Genomic DNA, 17,644 nt, shown 5'->3' with positions numbered 1-17,644 from the left:
AATAGGTATTAGAGGAACAGCAAGACTGCAGTTTCAGTCTTATCTCAAGAACAGATTACAGATCATAGAGCTCACCACTGTTGTTTTGAATTTAAAAAAATAAGGATAGTTTTGGAAGCAAAAGAAGTAACAATAAGTGTCCTGCAGGGAAGCATCGTAGGCCCACTACCCTGTCTTATTTATGTGAATGATTTGCATTTATCACAGGATAAAGCCAAACGTATATTATTTGCTCACGATAAAAACCTAATACTGAGTGACATTAAAAGCCCACTACGTATGACTTCACATAACATCTTGAAAAGTATTGAGACTTGGTTCTGTGTAAACAAAATTTCGCTGAATGCAACAAAAAAAAATTTTCTACAGTTTGGAAAAATAATTCAGGATGAAGACATTATTATAGAATTTGATGATAGTCAAATAGAGACAGTGCAGTTTGCAAAAGTACTGGGTCTCAATATAGATGAAGCTTTAAATTGGAAAAACCATGTTAGATACTTTTCACACAGACTTAACTCAGCCTGCTTTGCCTTGAGAGTTATTACAAATGTTTGCACTTCTGAGGGCAGCAGACTGGCATACTTTGGATATTTTCATTCTGTTACTTCATATGGGACAACTTTCTGGGCAAGCCCAAAATCTAATTTAAAAGAAATGTTTTCCCTACAAAAATAGATAATATTTTCTCTGACTTAGAATTAAATGAAGTTGATTTAATTAACACCCTACACACATATAAACATTTTGAGATGCCTTTATTTTGTTTATGTATTATGTATTCCTTCAAAGCTCCAACACTTTAGTCTCTATATTATTATTAATGATGATTAAACCTTACAACATCTTCAAATAGAATGTAAATTTACTGTTAATTTTATGTAATCTCATTCCTGTAATAGACCAGGAAATTAATCACCACAAAAGAGGAAGTACAATTGTGTGTTAACTGCTGTGGGAAGTTTTATATTTTGTATTTATTATGCTGCAGTTTATAGGACTTTAGCCTGCTATCTATAGTTTATTTTGTATAATTTCTATCTGTAGTAGTGATAATTTAACCTGATTTATCATTTGGCAAAATGTAAATTTACTATTTTATTTTTGCATGCAATTCAGTTTTGTACTGCATTGTTAATGTATTTTTTTATGACAAGTCCAACATCATTTGTACAATGGAATGGATGCTAAATAAATATAAATAAATAAAAAATAAAATAAAACTGCAAGAAATAAACAATCTGGGGAGGCAGTGGTAGCTTCTGTGTAGATGCCACCAAACGTATTAGAGCTTAGACAGGCTACAGAGGATTTGGACAAAGTACATCTGCTGAAAGAGGTGCACCTGTGATAATGGTTGCAGTAATTAGTGCTCCAGAAACAGCTGTTCCCCTATTACGTGTGTTTCTTTGTGTGTATGATCACATGCTTCACTGTTTTTCATCTGGCTCTTGCTCTGGGGTGGATGAACTGCTTTCCCAGTTCCACAGCATTTCATGAAACATGAAGAGCACAGATAAAAGCAACTTAAGCCCATGATAATCGACAATCATGAAAGCCACACAAGCATAGCTACTGTATCATATGCAAAAGATGATGATATAATTTTTTTACTCTGTCATCTCACACAAGCCTTGATGTGGGAGTTAATGCTTCTGCTAAAAATTTCTGTGCAAAACTTATTGGTTGCGATCCTGTGACAAGCACCGAAAGATCAGTCAAAATCTACGTTGCTGAACTGCGTGGTGTAGAATTCTGTCTCACCTACACAACCAAATTTATGCAGTGATTGTAGTGTTTGGAGTATGGAACCACTGAACTGAAACATATTTTGACCATCATTTGATTGATCTATCTTTATCTGTCTTACCAAAGAATTGATTAGCCATTTATATCCACCGTCTTTTTTTTCTTCTTTTTTTTTCTTTTTCAGTATGTGCCCATACAGCCATCTCAATACTGGAAATATGATTCTGTAGTCTGTTTTGAGAAGGCAGAGCATAATACTTCAGTTTAAGTTGTATCCTGATACAAAATTATAACGTTGATGTTTGTGAGATCATAGATACAGATCTGAAAGTCCTTAGCCTACTGAAGAGTGTAAAGGATTTGTTACTGATCTTCAGTAGTACCTCTTTCTTCACATGAAGACAGCAAGCTGCATTCTACCAGGAATTCTGTCTTGTGAAGGTCTACAAGAAAGCTTCCACAACTTTAAAACATTATGTTGCTAAGATATTGTAAGTCCCAAAAGATGGAGCTCAGGTGCCATTTTATGGATATTTGTTTGACTGGAACAATGACAATTTTTCAAACTGATGAAAGGAATTTTGTACCAGTGAATGATGTATTTAAATTACCTAAAATAGTCTGAGATCAGCTCAATATGAAAATATGTTGTCTTTTTACTGTGACCTGAGAGACTTTGCATTGTATCAGTCATTTAGTAGCCATGTCTACGTAGTTTTGGCCTGTTATTTGTTTTTTGTATGTCAGTATACTGTATTCCATAGACGTCTGTCATAGGCTTCCTTGGCATGTATTGTGTTCCTGAATATAACCAATTAATGTCTATGATTCGATGAACCCCATTGTATGGTTCAGTTAACCTACCACAGGGGTTATGTGGACCACTTGCAACTATGTTACATTTTATTCTCTGATTTTGATGATATTTGGGTTAGGCTTTTAACATATTTTCTGGATATTTGTTACTTAAAAGTCAATACAATGGTGCATTGAACATTTGTCATAAAAACATAATTAATTAAACCAGCTCATACAGCATAACACTTGCACAACAGGAAGGTGAGCCAGGTCTAGATCAAAACCATGCAGCAGATTAAATGCCATCTAATATCCTTGACATTCATTTTCTGTAGAATCTTAGAACATATTCTGAGTTCAGACATAATGTAATATCTCAAATAGAATGACCTCCTCCATGCCAATCAGCAAGGATACTAAAAACATCAATCATGTGAAGCCTAACTTGTACTTTTCTCATGTGACATCCTGAAAGCCACAGATCAAGGAAGTCAGAGACATGCAGTATTTCTAAATTCCTGAAAAAATATTTGACTCAGCACTACACCTACACTTATTATGAAAAGTATGATCATGTGGGGTATCAAGCAAAATTTGTGATGGATAGCAGATTTCTTGGGAAGGTGGCTGCAGTTTGTTATCTTTGCTCAAGAGTCATTAACAGATGTAGAATTGCTTCAAGTGCTAGATGGAAGTGTGTTGGAACCCTTGCTGCTCATGTTGTATATTAATGATCTTGCAGACAATATTAACAATGTTAATAGTAACGTCAGACTTTTGGCAGATGATATGGTTGTCTGTAATGAAGTATTGTCTAACAAGAGCTGCACAAACATTCAGTTGGACGATTATATGGTTTTAAAGTAGTGCAAAGATTAACAACTTATTTTAAATGTTCCACATCAATGAGTCATAACTAGTATTGGTCAACTCATACAAATACTTGATTGTAACACTATGCATGGATATGAAATGCAACAATCAAATAGGCTCAGTTGAAGGTAAAGCAGGTAACAGCCTTCATTTCATTGGTAGAATACCACAGAAATGCAATCAGTCTACAAATGCAGTTGCTTACAAATCACTCATGTGACCCATCCTAGAATATTGCTCAAGTGTGTGGGACCCATACCAAATGGGGCTGACAGAGGATATGAACATATACTGACATGGGTAGCACGAATGGTCACAGGTTTGTTTGATCATAGCAGACTGACAGAGATGCTGGAAAAAATGAATTGGCAGACATTTCAAGGAATATACTACAACTTCATTCATATTACTCCCATAGTTATCACAAGGATAAAATTAGATTAATTACCCCAAGCACACAGGCATTTAGAAAGTCATTCCTTCCACATTCTATACATGAATGTAATGGGAAGAAGTCCTAATTACTACTTCAATGGGAAGTGCCCTCTGCCATGCACTTCAGTGTAGTTTCTGAGTATAGATGTAGATGTAGATTCAAAGTTTCTGAACTTAGTTACTGCTCTATCTGTAATAACCATTCTTTGAGTGAGATGAAAAATCAACATATTGTTTCTGTCTGTACTCTGATGTTGATTTTTGTTAACACAGTGACCACAAAGGATGAAAAAATGAGAATGAAACATTTCTAGGTCCTGGTATCTTTTTTTGACAAAATATGTGACGAAAATGTTTTATATCTTCTCTGACATTATGTGAGTGACAAAACAAAATAACAATCTTCTGTGGTTTTTTTGCTGTGTTTCATGATATGAATAATTTTGTGTTACTAAGAGTAATTTTTCACAGCAAGATTACATGCTTATTTAAAAAGTAAAAGACTAACTGATAAATAACAAAGTCTTTAACAATTACAGTCAAAGGTCTCCGATGAGATACACCAGTAGAAAGAATTTGTGCATCATATAAAGATTTTCTCTTAAAATTCCAAGCATGAACATTCAAGAGTAAGTCAACAAAAATTTTACTTTCTTCCCCTAACATCTTGTGGGGAAACCCTGACACTGAAATGAGAGATAAATAAATTAAATAAATAAATAAAATGGTTTTATATACAGGTGTACAAGCAATTGTTTTTTTTTCTATACATTCATGACAGACATGGGGTGGGGATAAAATGACACTGGTATAATATGCACTCTCTGTCACATACCATAAAGTGATTTATGAGTTACAGGTATAGATGTACAAGTTCTCAATATGTTTGAATTAAGATTAGGGCATTCATTGTCATTGGAAATGGATGCCTCAAGACAAGACAAATTTCTATAAATATGTTTAAGTTACAAGACATTCATTTCTAACATATTCCATAGAGGGCTAGATATATAATTAAGTCCTACATCACCTTCCATGTAGACATTTTCTGCTGCAAAACTATATAAGAAGTGGTAAATGTATCTGGTTATACGAGTATTCTGTGATACAATGACAGCTCAAGATGATATGTACCTAAACTGTCATGGTACTTATGCGACACATTTTGCAGTACAGGGTCTTACAAACCATAGAAAAAAAGAAACACTGCAACACAATTCATCACAAACTTTGTTAAAAAATACATTTTGAACCCTGTATGGATTTATGACTACACTAAACCAGTCAGTAGGATATCAAACTCTAATTAAAGTTGTTATCTCAGAATGTTCTAAATATCAATGATGTACTCTAGAATAGTGTTTCACCTTAGTAACAATAATATCCTTAACAAATCACTGTTTGGGTTTCAGAAGGGTTGCTCTACTGAGAATGTTATTTACATGTTCACTCATCAGATTTTACAAGCATTAAATAATACAATAGCGCCAGTTGGTATTTTCTGAGACCTCTCTAAGGCATTTGACTGTGTGAATTACAGTTTTCTCATGGATAAGTTGACATTTTATGGGACTAATGGTATAGCCAACCATGGATAATGTCATATCTAACCAAAAGAATGCAGAAAGGTGTACTTAGTAATTCAAGCAAAACAGTTGAGGGACATAACTCTGATGGGGGAAATGTCATGCGTGCGGTTCCCCAAGGTTTAACCTTAGGTCCACTACTGTTCCTCATATATGTAGACAGTCTTCCATCTAGTATACAACAAGCTGAATTAGTTCATCTTGTAGACATCTGTTTAAGGAGTTGGGCATTCTAACAACTGCTTCACAGTATAGTTATTCACTCATCAACTTTGTTGTAAATAATCCACTACATTTCAAAAGGAACAATGTAGTACATAATTATAATACTAGAAGGAAAATTTAAATTCGTTACTCCACATTAATATTGTCTTTAGCTCAAAAGGGTTGCACAATGCTGCAAAAAATTTTTTGATCACTTATCCGGTAATATAATATAGTGTCTTGGCAGACAGCAAAGTAAAATTTGATAACAAACTGAGAAAGTTTCTTCTTGACAGCTCTTCCTATTCCATAGATGAATTTCTATTACTGCAATGTGTAAATGGTGGTGGGCAGAAATTGTAAAAAAAAAAAAAACCTTAGAAATGTTCAGAATGTAATCGTATGTACATGTAAAATTACTCATTCGACATCGTTATGATCTATCATACAAAATAATCCATGGAACACATAACTAAGTAACTAATCTTAGAGTGCCATACCCACACCCTGACATCGAATCGCCACATTTTGTACCATCTTTTGTCACTCCGCACAGTTTTCCACTGTTCAATCGCCCAATGTTTATGCTCCTTACACCAAGTGTGGGTCGTTTGGTATTTACTGGCATGATGTGTGTGTGGCTTTTGAGCAGGTGACCATGAAATCCAAATGTTCTCACCTCCTGCCTAACTGTCATAGTACTTGCAGTGGATCCTGATGCAATTTGGAATTCCTGTGTGATGGTCTGGATAGATGTCTGCCTATTTCACATTACGACCCTCTTGAACTGTCGGCGGTCTCTGTCAGTCAACAGACAAGATTGGCCTGTATGCTTTTGTGTTATATGTGTCCCTTCATGTTTCCACTTCACTATCACATCAGAAACAGTGGACCTAGGGATATTTAGGAGCGTGGAATTCTCACGGAGAGATATATGACATAAGTGACACACAATCACCTGACCATGTTTGAAGTCAGTGAGTTCCACAGAGCACCCTATTCTGTTCTCTCACGATGTCTAATGACTACTGAGGTTGCTGATATTGAGTACCTGGCAATAGATGGCAGCATAATGCACCTAATATGAAAAACGTATATTGTTCATGTGTCCAGATACCTGCGCGCACGCTCGCGTGTGCCCCCTGCCCCCTCCCCCCCCCTCCCCCCCCCCCCCCCCCCCCCCCCACACACACACACACACACAGGCTACATCCTGAAGTTTTACTTTGGAAGGTTACTCTCCAGTCACTACCTACATAGAGCTGTGAATATGATAGATCAGAGATAATGACTATGAAATGGAAATTCAACTAACATAATTTCATAGAGAGAAGGCTATGAGACATAAATGGTCCCATGGTTTATGAAATATCTCTGGAGAAATGGTATAGCCCATGTGACTGGAAAAAAAGGAGGCTTTTCCAAAGGGTCACAGAACATGAGAACACAACTGTGTATCTGAGTCACAGACAACTTATTGTACAATAATGGTATTATGTATTTTTGGAGGTCGAACAGTTCCCCAGTAACAAATGATACAGTAGTGTCTTCACAGAAAATAACTGTAGTCCAGTACACATTATTTGATCACAAGGTCCAAACACCTGTACATAGCAGAGTAAAACTTAGGTTCGTTTGTGACTCCTGATAAGGCTTCTCGAGCGTTTCGATAGCTGAGACAGCTTTTGATTGAAACTGTTGTGAAACACAGGAAGACATGTTGATAATCCAAGTGCAAATATGAACTTCAGCATTGGAAAATGTATTTTAGACAAAGCAGCAAGTATTTACTATTTATTTGTGTGGTTCATAAGGTAACCAAAGTTTTCTAATTGAAATAATTTTGAAACTTACTTGTACTGTGGATGTAACCATTTAGTGTGAGTAACTGTGATAAGTGCATATGAATGTAGTATTAAGTTTATGATGATGTTGATGAGAGTTACATAAACAGATAATGGGGGAGAGAGGAAGAGAGAACATTCAGAAATATTATGCTACCACCTCTCCTCACATTGCTACACAAAGTCTGTCAGCATTTAAAATGCTTATATTGGAGCTGAGCACCACCATACCAGCATAGATTAACGCCCTTGATCATGGAAGCAATTGTTGAAATATACCTGATATTGTAAAATTTAATCTATCATGGCTGAAAATTTGACACTTATTGACATACACAGAAATTCGAGATGAATATGGTGGTTACAGATTGCTCTAACTGTTTAATGCACAGTAATACATCAATAAGAATTACAGAGAATGTAGATGAAAATTCAGTTTTTTAAATATATACTTAGGAGGTGTTCTATATGACTCCTCATAGGTACACATACATCGTCTAAATGATAATCCATTTTATGCAATACATTCTAAAGCACATGGAGTCACCAGTGTGAGTGCATTGAAAATGCACATTTTCAGTTCTGGAATTATTTTTGGCAAATGAGGCACATACACGTGGTCTTTCACATAACCCCATAAAAAGAAATCTGTGGTTGTCAGGTCCAGAGATCAAGGTTGCCAAGGGCAGAACACCATGCCATCAGATCCACTATGACTGATGGAATGGTTTAGAAGATGTTGATTTAAAAATTTGGGAACTTCCACACTTCAATGTGGCAGTGCTCCATCTTGCTGAAAGGTGGAATTTGTATCAAGCTGTAACATCAGCCATGACTCAATCATCTCCAGGTTAACATTTGTTGAAAAATGTAGAGCAGTGAAGATAAGTGGACCATGCAATTTTTCTAATGACACTGCACAAAAGATATCCAGTGAATCACACTGATGTTCAGATTCACATGATGGCTTTTCTGTACCCTGTATTTGGTGGTGTGTGGGTTAATCTAGCCACTTATGTAGAAGTTTGTGTCATCACTAAAAATGATATATGCAGGAATGTTTTTTTGCCCATGGCTTCCATCATTTAAATAGCATAATTTGTATATTTGATGTAGTTTCAGATCCCATCCAATTTGAATTATGTATGATATCCTTTCCATCTTCATTTCGAGAACATGTCAAACTATTGTTTATGACATTTGTGGCCCCCTACTGGTATATTACATGAATCTCTGTATGGATTACATTCAAATGAAAGGCAAACTCTTTACACATTGTGTGCTGATACACATGGCTGGCTGGTACCTGCTTCTTCCTGTGCAGAAAGATCCTATTTCTTCAAACTGCCAATGCCATCTGCAAATATTGTTCGCATTTGGAGATGATTGACTTATATCACTGATAAAATATTCTCTGCATTGTGATGACAGAACAACAATTGTTTGAGTCTAATATGCAGAAAGCTTTCCGTACAGGAACTGCAATTGTCACTAATGACATGGAACTTTTCACTACTGCATTACCATGTATGTGCTGGTTTCTATTCAGTGTGCTCAACCAAAAATCAAAATTTTGAAGTTTCTTTAATATTCTCTACAGTTCTTATTGATGTATTGCTACACGTTAAATAGTTATAGTTGTTTGTAGTTGCTACATTCATTTTGAACTGCCCTGTATTCTGGGTATTATACTGCGGTCAAATGAATTTTTTGGAGATACTCAATGTTTTGTGTCCATACGCAGAGGTTATCTCAAAGGGGCAATTTAACTTATTTAAAGGCTTGATTCACACTTTGGTCCACTTAGCTGGAGATGAAATACTGGGTTAATCCAAGAAATTTATTCAACCATAGCATAATAGCCTGTAATATTTTAACTATTGTGACCTAATGTTATTTGATTTAACGTTCAAGATCAAACAAGGACATTGGTCACAGTTGTCAAGTATCAAGGAGGATCAATATGAAGCAGTGTAATGCAAAATGAACATGTAAATCTGGTTGAGGAGAAGATGTTTTATTGACTGATATTCACTGGAAATATCCTAATAAAGTGTAATTAAGCCATAGTATTTTTAGAACTCTTCCCTAACCAATTCTTGAGTATTTTATATCAGTCTGAGACGTATCAAGCTAGTTTGATGGAAGAGAAGGTTCATGGAGATATTTGTACTGTGCTACAGTTTGATTTAGTCAGAAAACAAGCTTCACAAACATGCTCAAGAACCTCTAGTACAATATACTGCAAAAAAAGTGGTGTATCAATGAATATAATCAATTTCTGAAAATATAACTGAATTGTATTGATGGAAAAATCTGCTCATCTAGTGGCAGCAGGAGAAAACACGTAAGAAAGGCATCAAAATTTGCAAGATTTTGCAGCCAGTGACTCCTTCTTCTGGAAGAACGGTTGAAGGGAAAGGAAGAGGGGTGAAGGAAAAGGTCTGGTGAGCTTTAGGGAGAGTCTGGAAAAGTCACCCAGAACCCCGGGTCAGGAGAGACTTACTGGATGGTATTAACAGGAATGACTGATTGTTGGGAACTGCACTGGATGAAATCTGAAAACCTGAGAGCTTGCACATGGAAGACAGGGTAATATGCAAGCCAGATATTACTGACTAACTATTATGCACAAGTTAATGAGAGTGGAAGGCTAAGTGCATTGTATATCATAGAGGTAGGGGATGAGAGATAATAAACTGGTTGGAAAATAAAAGATATGGAAAACTAAATGAGAGTGATGAAAGAAATAATTAATGAGAAGAATCACTGAGACCAAAGAAAATAATGAAATGAAGGCCATGTGGGAGACTTGAACCAAGGACATGTTGTAATGCCAATTTCCAATTGTGGAGTTCTGAGAAACTGGTGTCTGAGGGAAGAATCTAGATGGCATGTGTGGTGAAACAGGCACTGAGGTCATGACTGTCATGTTGCAGAGCATGCTAAGAAACTGGATATTGTGTGTTGCCAGTACAAATTCTCTGCCTGTGAACATTCAATCTAACTGATACCTTGATGCTAGTCATGCTAATAGAAAAGGCTGAACAGTGCTGGTACATGACATGCGTCACTTAGCAGGTGTCTCTCCCTTTGACAGTATTTTTTTGCCAGTTACAGAGCTGGTATAGATGGAGGTAGGAGGGTGCATAATGCAAGTCTTATAGTGGGGACAGTCATAGGATAAGGAAATGGTGTTATATGTCCTTGGTTCTCGCCACTCATCGGCCTTAATTTATATTAATTTTTTTGGTCTCAGCCTTCCTGCTCAGTAACTACTCCTTTCTTCCCCCCGTTTTAGTTTTCTGTATCTTTTATTTTCTGACCCATCTATTTTCCCCTACTCGCCATTTCCACTACATACAATAAAGTTAGCTTTCTGTTCTTATTAATTTGTGCACAATGTTTTGTCAGTAATCTCTGTCTTGCATATTAGCCTATATTTAATGTACTCTCAGGTTTTCAATCTTGTGTGGTGCAGTCCCTAACGATCAGTCTATCCTTCTTATCCTGTCCAGTAAGTCTCCCCTGACACAAGGTTCTGAGTGACTTTTCCTAACTCTTCCCATTTCTTAAAACTCACCAGACCTTTTCCTTAACCCTTCTTCCTTCTCCCTCAAACCTTCTGCCAGGAGAAGGAGCCACTACTACCAAAGTTTTCAGATTTCAATACTCTTACATGTATTTTTCCCTGCCACCTCTTGGTGAGTAGATTTTTTTATCCATCCAAAAAAAGTGGTGTGCATCACCAAAGAAGTGGTGTGGATCATCAAAAGAATTGAATTTTGTTTGATGACTTTGATGGTAAAAGTACAGAAACTCAGACTTGTTGAAAGTATACTGAACATCATTCTCCTATACATGATGGTACTGGTACCCTCTTAAGGGCACAAATTTGATAGTTTGTTGGGTGTGTGTGTGTGGGGAGGGGGGGGGGAGGGGGGGGGGGAGTCCTGGGTGTATGGAGTATTTTTAATATTTTGGAAGACAAATAGCACCTTGTAAGAAGCCACAAAAAAGTTCCGGTTTATACCCAGTTAAGGACCATGTAACAGTGACTTTTAAATCATTTTCTTGAAAGAAAAACACCTGACTGTACTATATTGTTTTCTTTTCCCTGAAAGCTGGAGAAGGCCACCCCCCCTCCCCCCCCCTGCACACCTCACCTGCCACACCCCCAGATATGGGCACCCTTGTACCGTCTGCCACAGACACACTGAATAGTGGATTCTGATGTGCAGGTGTATTTAAAGAAAGCAAGATACCATTAGAGCTTGGAAAATTATAAGAAAGTTACTGAATAAGTTATCAGGTGCATAATGAAGTGGAAGTATGTTAAATATGCAGTATGTATAAGATATAGTGTGCAGCTATGAATAATGAGCAGTGTACTCACTGCTGCAGAGTGAAATATTCATACAGGATTTTGGAATTTAGTGTAAGGCTTCAACATAGTAATTACCCTGTTTTCTTGTACATAAAGATATATGTTGATAGTGTGATCACAGTAAAATGTGAAATTTTGATATTAATTCTCTTTTTAAGAAATACTGTATGAGACATTGTGTGTTGTCAGAGTCCAAAGTGTTAAACTGATGTCCAGAAAATTAGATGGGACTTACCTCATTTTTCTCAAATGATCTTCAAATAATGATGTTGTATTCATGAAATGCATCTCTTCAGTTAGCTGATAACCAGTGAGCCATTCATTGAATAACACAGAGATGGGTTATATGCACAACTTACTCTCAGTAGCCTTAGAGAAAAAATTTACTTGTGACACATCGGATACACAGTTAAAAATAATTAGAAAATGTATGTAGCAGAACAAATAGTTTCACATCTCTTTTTAGTTTTTGGCACCATAATGTATTACAAACTTAGTTCCAAACAGGTACAGTCCTTTAATATTTTCCAAAATTGTATCTCCTCCACAGAAACAAGTTTTAAGTGTAGCTTTAGTTTATGTTCATGCCAACCCATTGGAAAGTTTAACTGTATATAATAATAGAACAAGATATACAGAATTTTTATGGTAAAATGTATATGAAAACACATTTTCTTTTTAAAAATTAGAAGAAATAGAATTTGTTTGATATTGAAGATGTATGTAGATGTGGAGTGCATTTGATGTACTGTACCAAAGATTATGAGTTTTATCTTGATTTTTTAAATCAGGGGTTCTTTCTTTTTCTTTGGATTGTTTGAAACAGTTCATAATATTTTACTTAAATAATGAACACAAGTATTATATCTTAGTAAGAGCATTGCTTCATGTCTGTCCTTGGGTATCATTTCAGAAATGAGGACATAAATTGAAAGGTTGAGTGTCTTATATATGTATAAAATCTAGGACACAAGCTGAATGGAAGAAGAAGCCACAGGTCTTCTGCCTATATGGAACCATTCCCAAAATCTTCTTCTTAGTTGCTTGTCCTGTGAACAGACAATGCGTAGTGTGCAAAACGATTTACTAACTTGGAATACTATGAATGTAAGGTAAATTAAAGTATTATAAATTAAAATTAATAATAAACATTAACATTCTTTTTAGACATTTGATCAACTTAGACCACATACAGTGATTTACAATCACAGATCAACAATATAACTCAGTGGTTCCCAACCTTTCTTAGACCATTACTCCTGAGTGCAATCAGACATTAGCTAGTACCACCTCCCCCCACTCCCCCTCCCACCATCTGTTGCCATCCCCTCCCCCACATCATCATTAACCTTCGTGAATGGAACAGGGAAGGGGGGATCAGATAGTGGTACAATAAGTACCCTCCGCCACACACCGTAAGGTGGCTCGCGGAGTATAGATGTAGATGTAGAATGAAAGACTTATCTTGGAATACTTTTATTTTTAAAATGATGAAAGATGAATGATATTTAGTTTGTGTGTGTGTGTGTGTGTGTGTGTGTGTGTGTGTGTGTGTGTGTGTGTTCTAGAACGAATGATGAAGGAATTTATGGTGCATCAAAAGTGCTACCCACAACTCCTTCTCAGAAAGAGAGCTAATTATTCACAGCAAGGTTACACACTCGTTATGAAACATGCTTCCCCCGTATTACTCCTCTCCATTGCGGCACTTGCTTGACCTGCACATTGAGTCCCCATTTAAAATCAAGCAAGTTCAGATGTGTGCATTATACTAACTGTTCATAAATCATTTCATTGCTACACTCCCTACTTCTGAACTGGCAGAAACTGGATAACTTTAGGCTGTTAATGCTTTGTGTCTAACAACTCTAATAACAATCTGTGTACAACACTATAGTAGCCCTTATGTAGTTACTGCTGCATTGTGCTGTCAATTAACTCATTTATCTGTTTCAAAGCAAGTAACAGAGCAATATCTAGATTCCTGCAGTTACCATCTACAACTTGGAGTAGGCATTTTCTTGAGATATTTAGCATTTGTTACATATGTGTCTCACTTTTGTCATAAGCGATGTATGGGACAAAGCACAACATATGTGTGCTGTGTATGAACTTTGTGAGGAATCTGTTACCTCCACCGCATTAATGCTACTAATTGAGAAAAAGTAATTATTGATAACTTATATAATCAGTAATAGTCTTACAAAATTGTGATAATAGTAATGATCTTTCGAAAATAATTTAGTTTCAAGATTGAAATGGAATCGAATTGTTTAGCTTTTACACAATTAAATACTGCTTAGAAAACAAATACAAAATATCAATTCATTACTAGTAGAAAGGTGTGATATGCAGAGTGCAATGCTGTTGGATATGTAAAAACATGATGTCTTGTGTCTGTCACATATCTTTTGCTTTCTAACATGTCAACAAAGTATCTCATTACATCAGTTTTGATCTCAAATGCACGAGATAGAAAAGACCTCTCTAAATTAGTGTAAGCAGTGAAGTCAAGAAGAAAATAGGAGCTTTTTAATGTTGTGATACAGAAGAATACTGATTATTAGATGGACAGATCACAGAACGAATAGGGAAATGCTGAGCAGAAATGTGGAGAAAAGGAATCTGTGGCATAACTTGACTAAAAGAGGGGATCAGTTGACAGGCACATTCTGTGACATCAAGAAATCATCAGTTTAGTTAAGATTTCAGAGGGAGACCAAGAGACAAGTACAGTAACCAGATTAAAATGGATGTAGGTTGCAGTAGTAATTCAGATATGAAGAGACTTTGACAGGGTAGAGTAGCATGGAGTGCTGCATCAAAGCTGCCTTCAGATTGAAGACCAAAACAATATATATGATTGAGTGAGTGAGTGAGTGTTTTCTACTTACTTGTTTAGTAAATTACATATAAATGATAATTCATTATTATGTAGTGAGTGTCTGTTGATTCACAGAAATAATACATGTATTCAGTATTTTTGTGGACACAGACATAAACATTTACACAATTATTACATTACATGTCTTACTTAATCATGTGGCTCACAACCTGATTCAAGCTCTTGTAGTTCATTCCAATGAAAAAATTGCAGAAGCAAAGAAAATCCATAGTGTGTGTTTTCCAATTCCAGCTCTTATCATTAAGAAAGTACAGAGACACCAAAAATTCTGTTTTAGGTATTATATGATCATTATGTTTAAGTTTATTTATGGAGCCTCATCATACATAGATTGGAAATGAATGAATTATGTTTTATCTAAGAGGAGAAACGTTTAATACTGATGGAAGGTCTCAATAATTTTTCTGTTAATTCATTTTCCACCAAGCTGCCTGTATCTCCTGATATGCACTGTTGGATTTATGCCTCCCTGTTTAAGACATCTCACACAAAATATATTTGCTACGTTCAGAAGTAAAGCCTGGCTGTAGGCTCTGAAACTGTTTCTCTTATGTTTACAGTGTTGAGATAAGAAGTGACATAACATTTTTTTTGTAGAGGAAATTCCATAAGCAGTTAGTTGTAATTATTCATCAATATGATTCTGTTTCATTTATTTCCTTTGACTAAGATGACTGATGTGAGACTGGGTATTATTTTTTGATGCCCGTAGATCATGGGATATGAAATGTGCCTCATTTGCCTACACAACTGACATGACAGATGAGATAGTTATGTGAATATTCACTGTGTATTGAGAGATTCAACACTTTGAGTAAACTATCCACAAAGTTATTGATTGAGAAAATATGTAATTCTTTTATTTCATAAGGACATAAAAGACCACTTAATTCTTCAGTTCTGAATGCACTGTTTAGTGACATGTACTGCCCAAAACCAAAGATCCTCTAATAAAAATCATAAAAAAAGTAAACAGATTGATAGTATGGTTTTAAGATTCTCTCTAGTCTACTATAACCTGCTATGATGATGGGACTGTCTAGTATCATTTGTATGATATTAGTTAAATATGAAGTACAACATTAGTATCTTTAATGAAACAAAGTTTATGTTGTGTCAACACAGAATCTTGTCTCTTCAAATATATCAAAAGCACCGCACTGAGTGATATTTTATAATTTACATTTTTTCATCATGCAATGTAGTACTGATGATTTTTGTTTAATGGGGATTAGACCAAGGTCCAAGGCATATTTGTCTGACTAACATTTTGCCTTCCAGTGCTGCAGACACTACCAGAAGTTATGACAACTCAGAAAGCACTTATCCGAAGTCTGTAGTTTCTCTGGCAAAATCACTTATGAAATCAAATTATAATGTTAATGGAAACTCTTAGATTGAGTATGAACAGAGATGCAAAGGGGTGATCATCATTCTTATTGAAGATGAAGTACAGAATGACAGATACACACAAAGAAACTGGTGATGAGTCTTTTGGCTTTTTAAATCCCACCCCTTTCTGCTCACATGCTTACTTTTGGTGTTATATGACTGGAAGAACTGATTGTGAAAGCTGAGGAGTTTAGGATGCATAGAGCAGAAATGAAGGGACAACTCAGAGAGGAAAATGAAGGCAGTTCTTCATGTGGTAAATTGAATGTAAATGAGAACATAGAAGAAATGAAACAAGCTGAAAAACATTGAGCAAATGAATAAGAAAGTAAGTGCAAGGAGAATTACGCTGGAGTGAGAGGCTAGCAAGAGTATGGTGCATAGTTAGAAAACGAAAGGAAGGAAAAAATAAAGGAGGCTAAGAGAATAGTGGAAAGTGTGCAGCAGGAAGAGGAGTGTAGGAATTGTCAGATCTATATCAACATCTACATAAATATTCTGCAAGTCAACATATGGTCCATGGAAGAGGGTACCTTGTATCAGAGCTTATCCATTCCCTATCCGGTTCCAGTTGCAAATGGAGTGAGAGAAAAATGACTGTCTATATGCTTCCATACTTGCTCTGATTTCTCGCACCATTGTTGAAGTCAGGGAGATTGGTTAGCTACAGACTGTATGGAGGTACCATAGAGCAATTTTCACCTGCTGTTGTGTGGTTGATTCATATGGCATGAGTCATGAACAAGCTGTTGAAATGACCAGTGCATTTATGATCAGAAAGCTCTGAAGTTGGTTATCTGACAAGGGAATGGTCCAGTTTGACATGTTAGAACCTACCCTGCAATTTTTCACACAGGCTGAATTCATGGAAAGAAATGCACTGCCAAAATTTTAGTTGCTACAGTGCACTACGCATATCTTTTTTTTAATGTTAAAGTTACTCATTTTTTGCCACACGAAGAACTTACTTATAGCAGCAGTTTGTAAAGCGCTTTCTGCCTAGCATGCAAGTCAGCAAATAAGCAGAGACAGTCATGACAAGAGGAAGTAGCACCACATAGTGCTAAGTCCCAAGGGCAGACACGAGAATTTTAAGCACTTTAACCACAACAGAAATATCTGAAGGAATTAATTTTTTGAATAACTAGCAGTTCATATCAACAGCTAAACTGTTGCAGATGTAATTCTTACACAAGTGACTAGCAGAGGAAAGAAAGTCAAGGCACTGTATCATGTTACATTACAGATTACTTCCATCAGTCGGGACTTTAATTTGTTGACATTAAATATTTTATAACAATTCTTGTACCACCGTTTTTATGATAATTTTTAATAATGTATATTTTGCTGGTAATGAAAGAGTTCCTTGCTTATTCCCCGCAGTCATCACAAAAATGTCTACTGCATTTTCCTTACACCAGGCACACCTGATAAAAGAAAAATTAATGCATTCAGGCACCTCACAATAATT

At 35.9% G+C, this 17,644-nt stretch overlaps 1 protein-coding gene across 1 annotated transcript in view; it reads right to left on the bottom strand.

The window, feature by feature from the left end:
- Positions 1-12,266: 12,266 nt before the first annotated feature.
- LOC124555588 overlaps positions 12,267-17,644 on the bottom strand; it is a 1,059,882-nt gene continuing 1,054,504 nt past the window's right edge. The window contains exon 23 of the mRNA XM_047129551.1: positions 12,267-12,925. Within this exon, the coding sequence (XP_046985507.1) occupies positions 12,913-12,925 (13 nt within the window). The 3' untranslated portion in view covers positions 12,267-12,912. The remainder of the gene's footprint in view (positions 12,926-17,644) is intronic.

This window comes from Schistocerca americana, chromosome X (genome assembly GCF_021461395.2).
Source record: "Schistocerca americana isolate TAMUIC-IGC-003095 chromosome X, iqSchAmer2.1, whole genome shotgun sequence".
NCBI classification, from domain to species: domain Eukaryota; kingdom Metazoa; phylum Arthropoda; class Insecta; order Orthoptera; family Acrididae; genus Schistocerca; species Schistocerca americana.
Note: the sequence above shows the minus strand (reverse complement) of the source record. Positions and strands in the feature narration are given on the sequence as shown.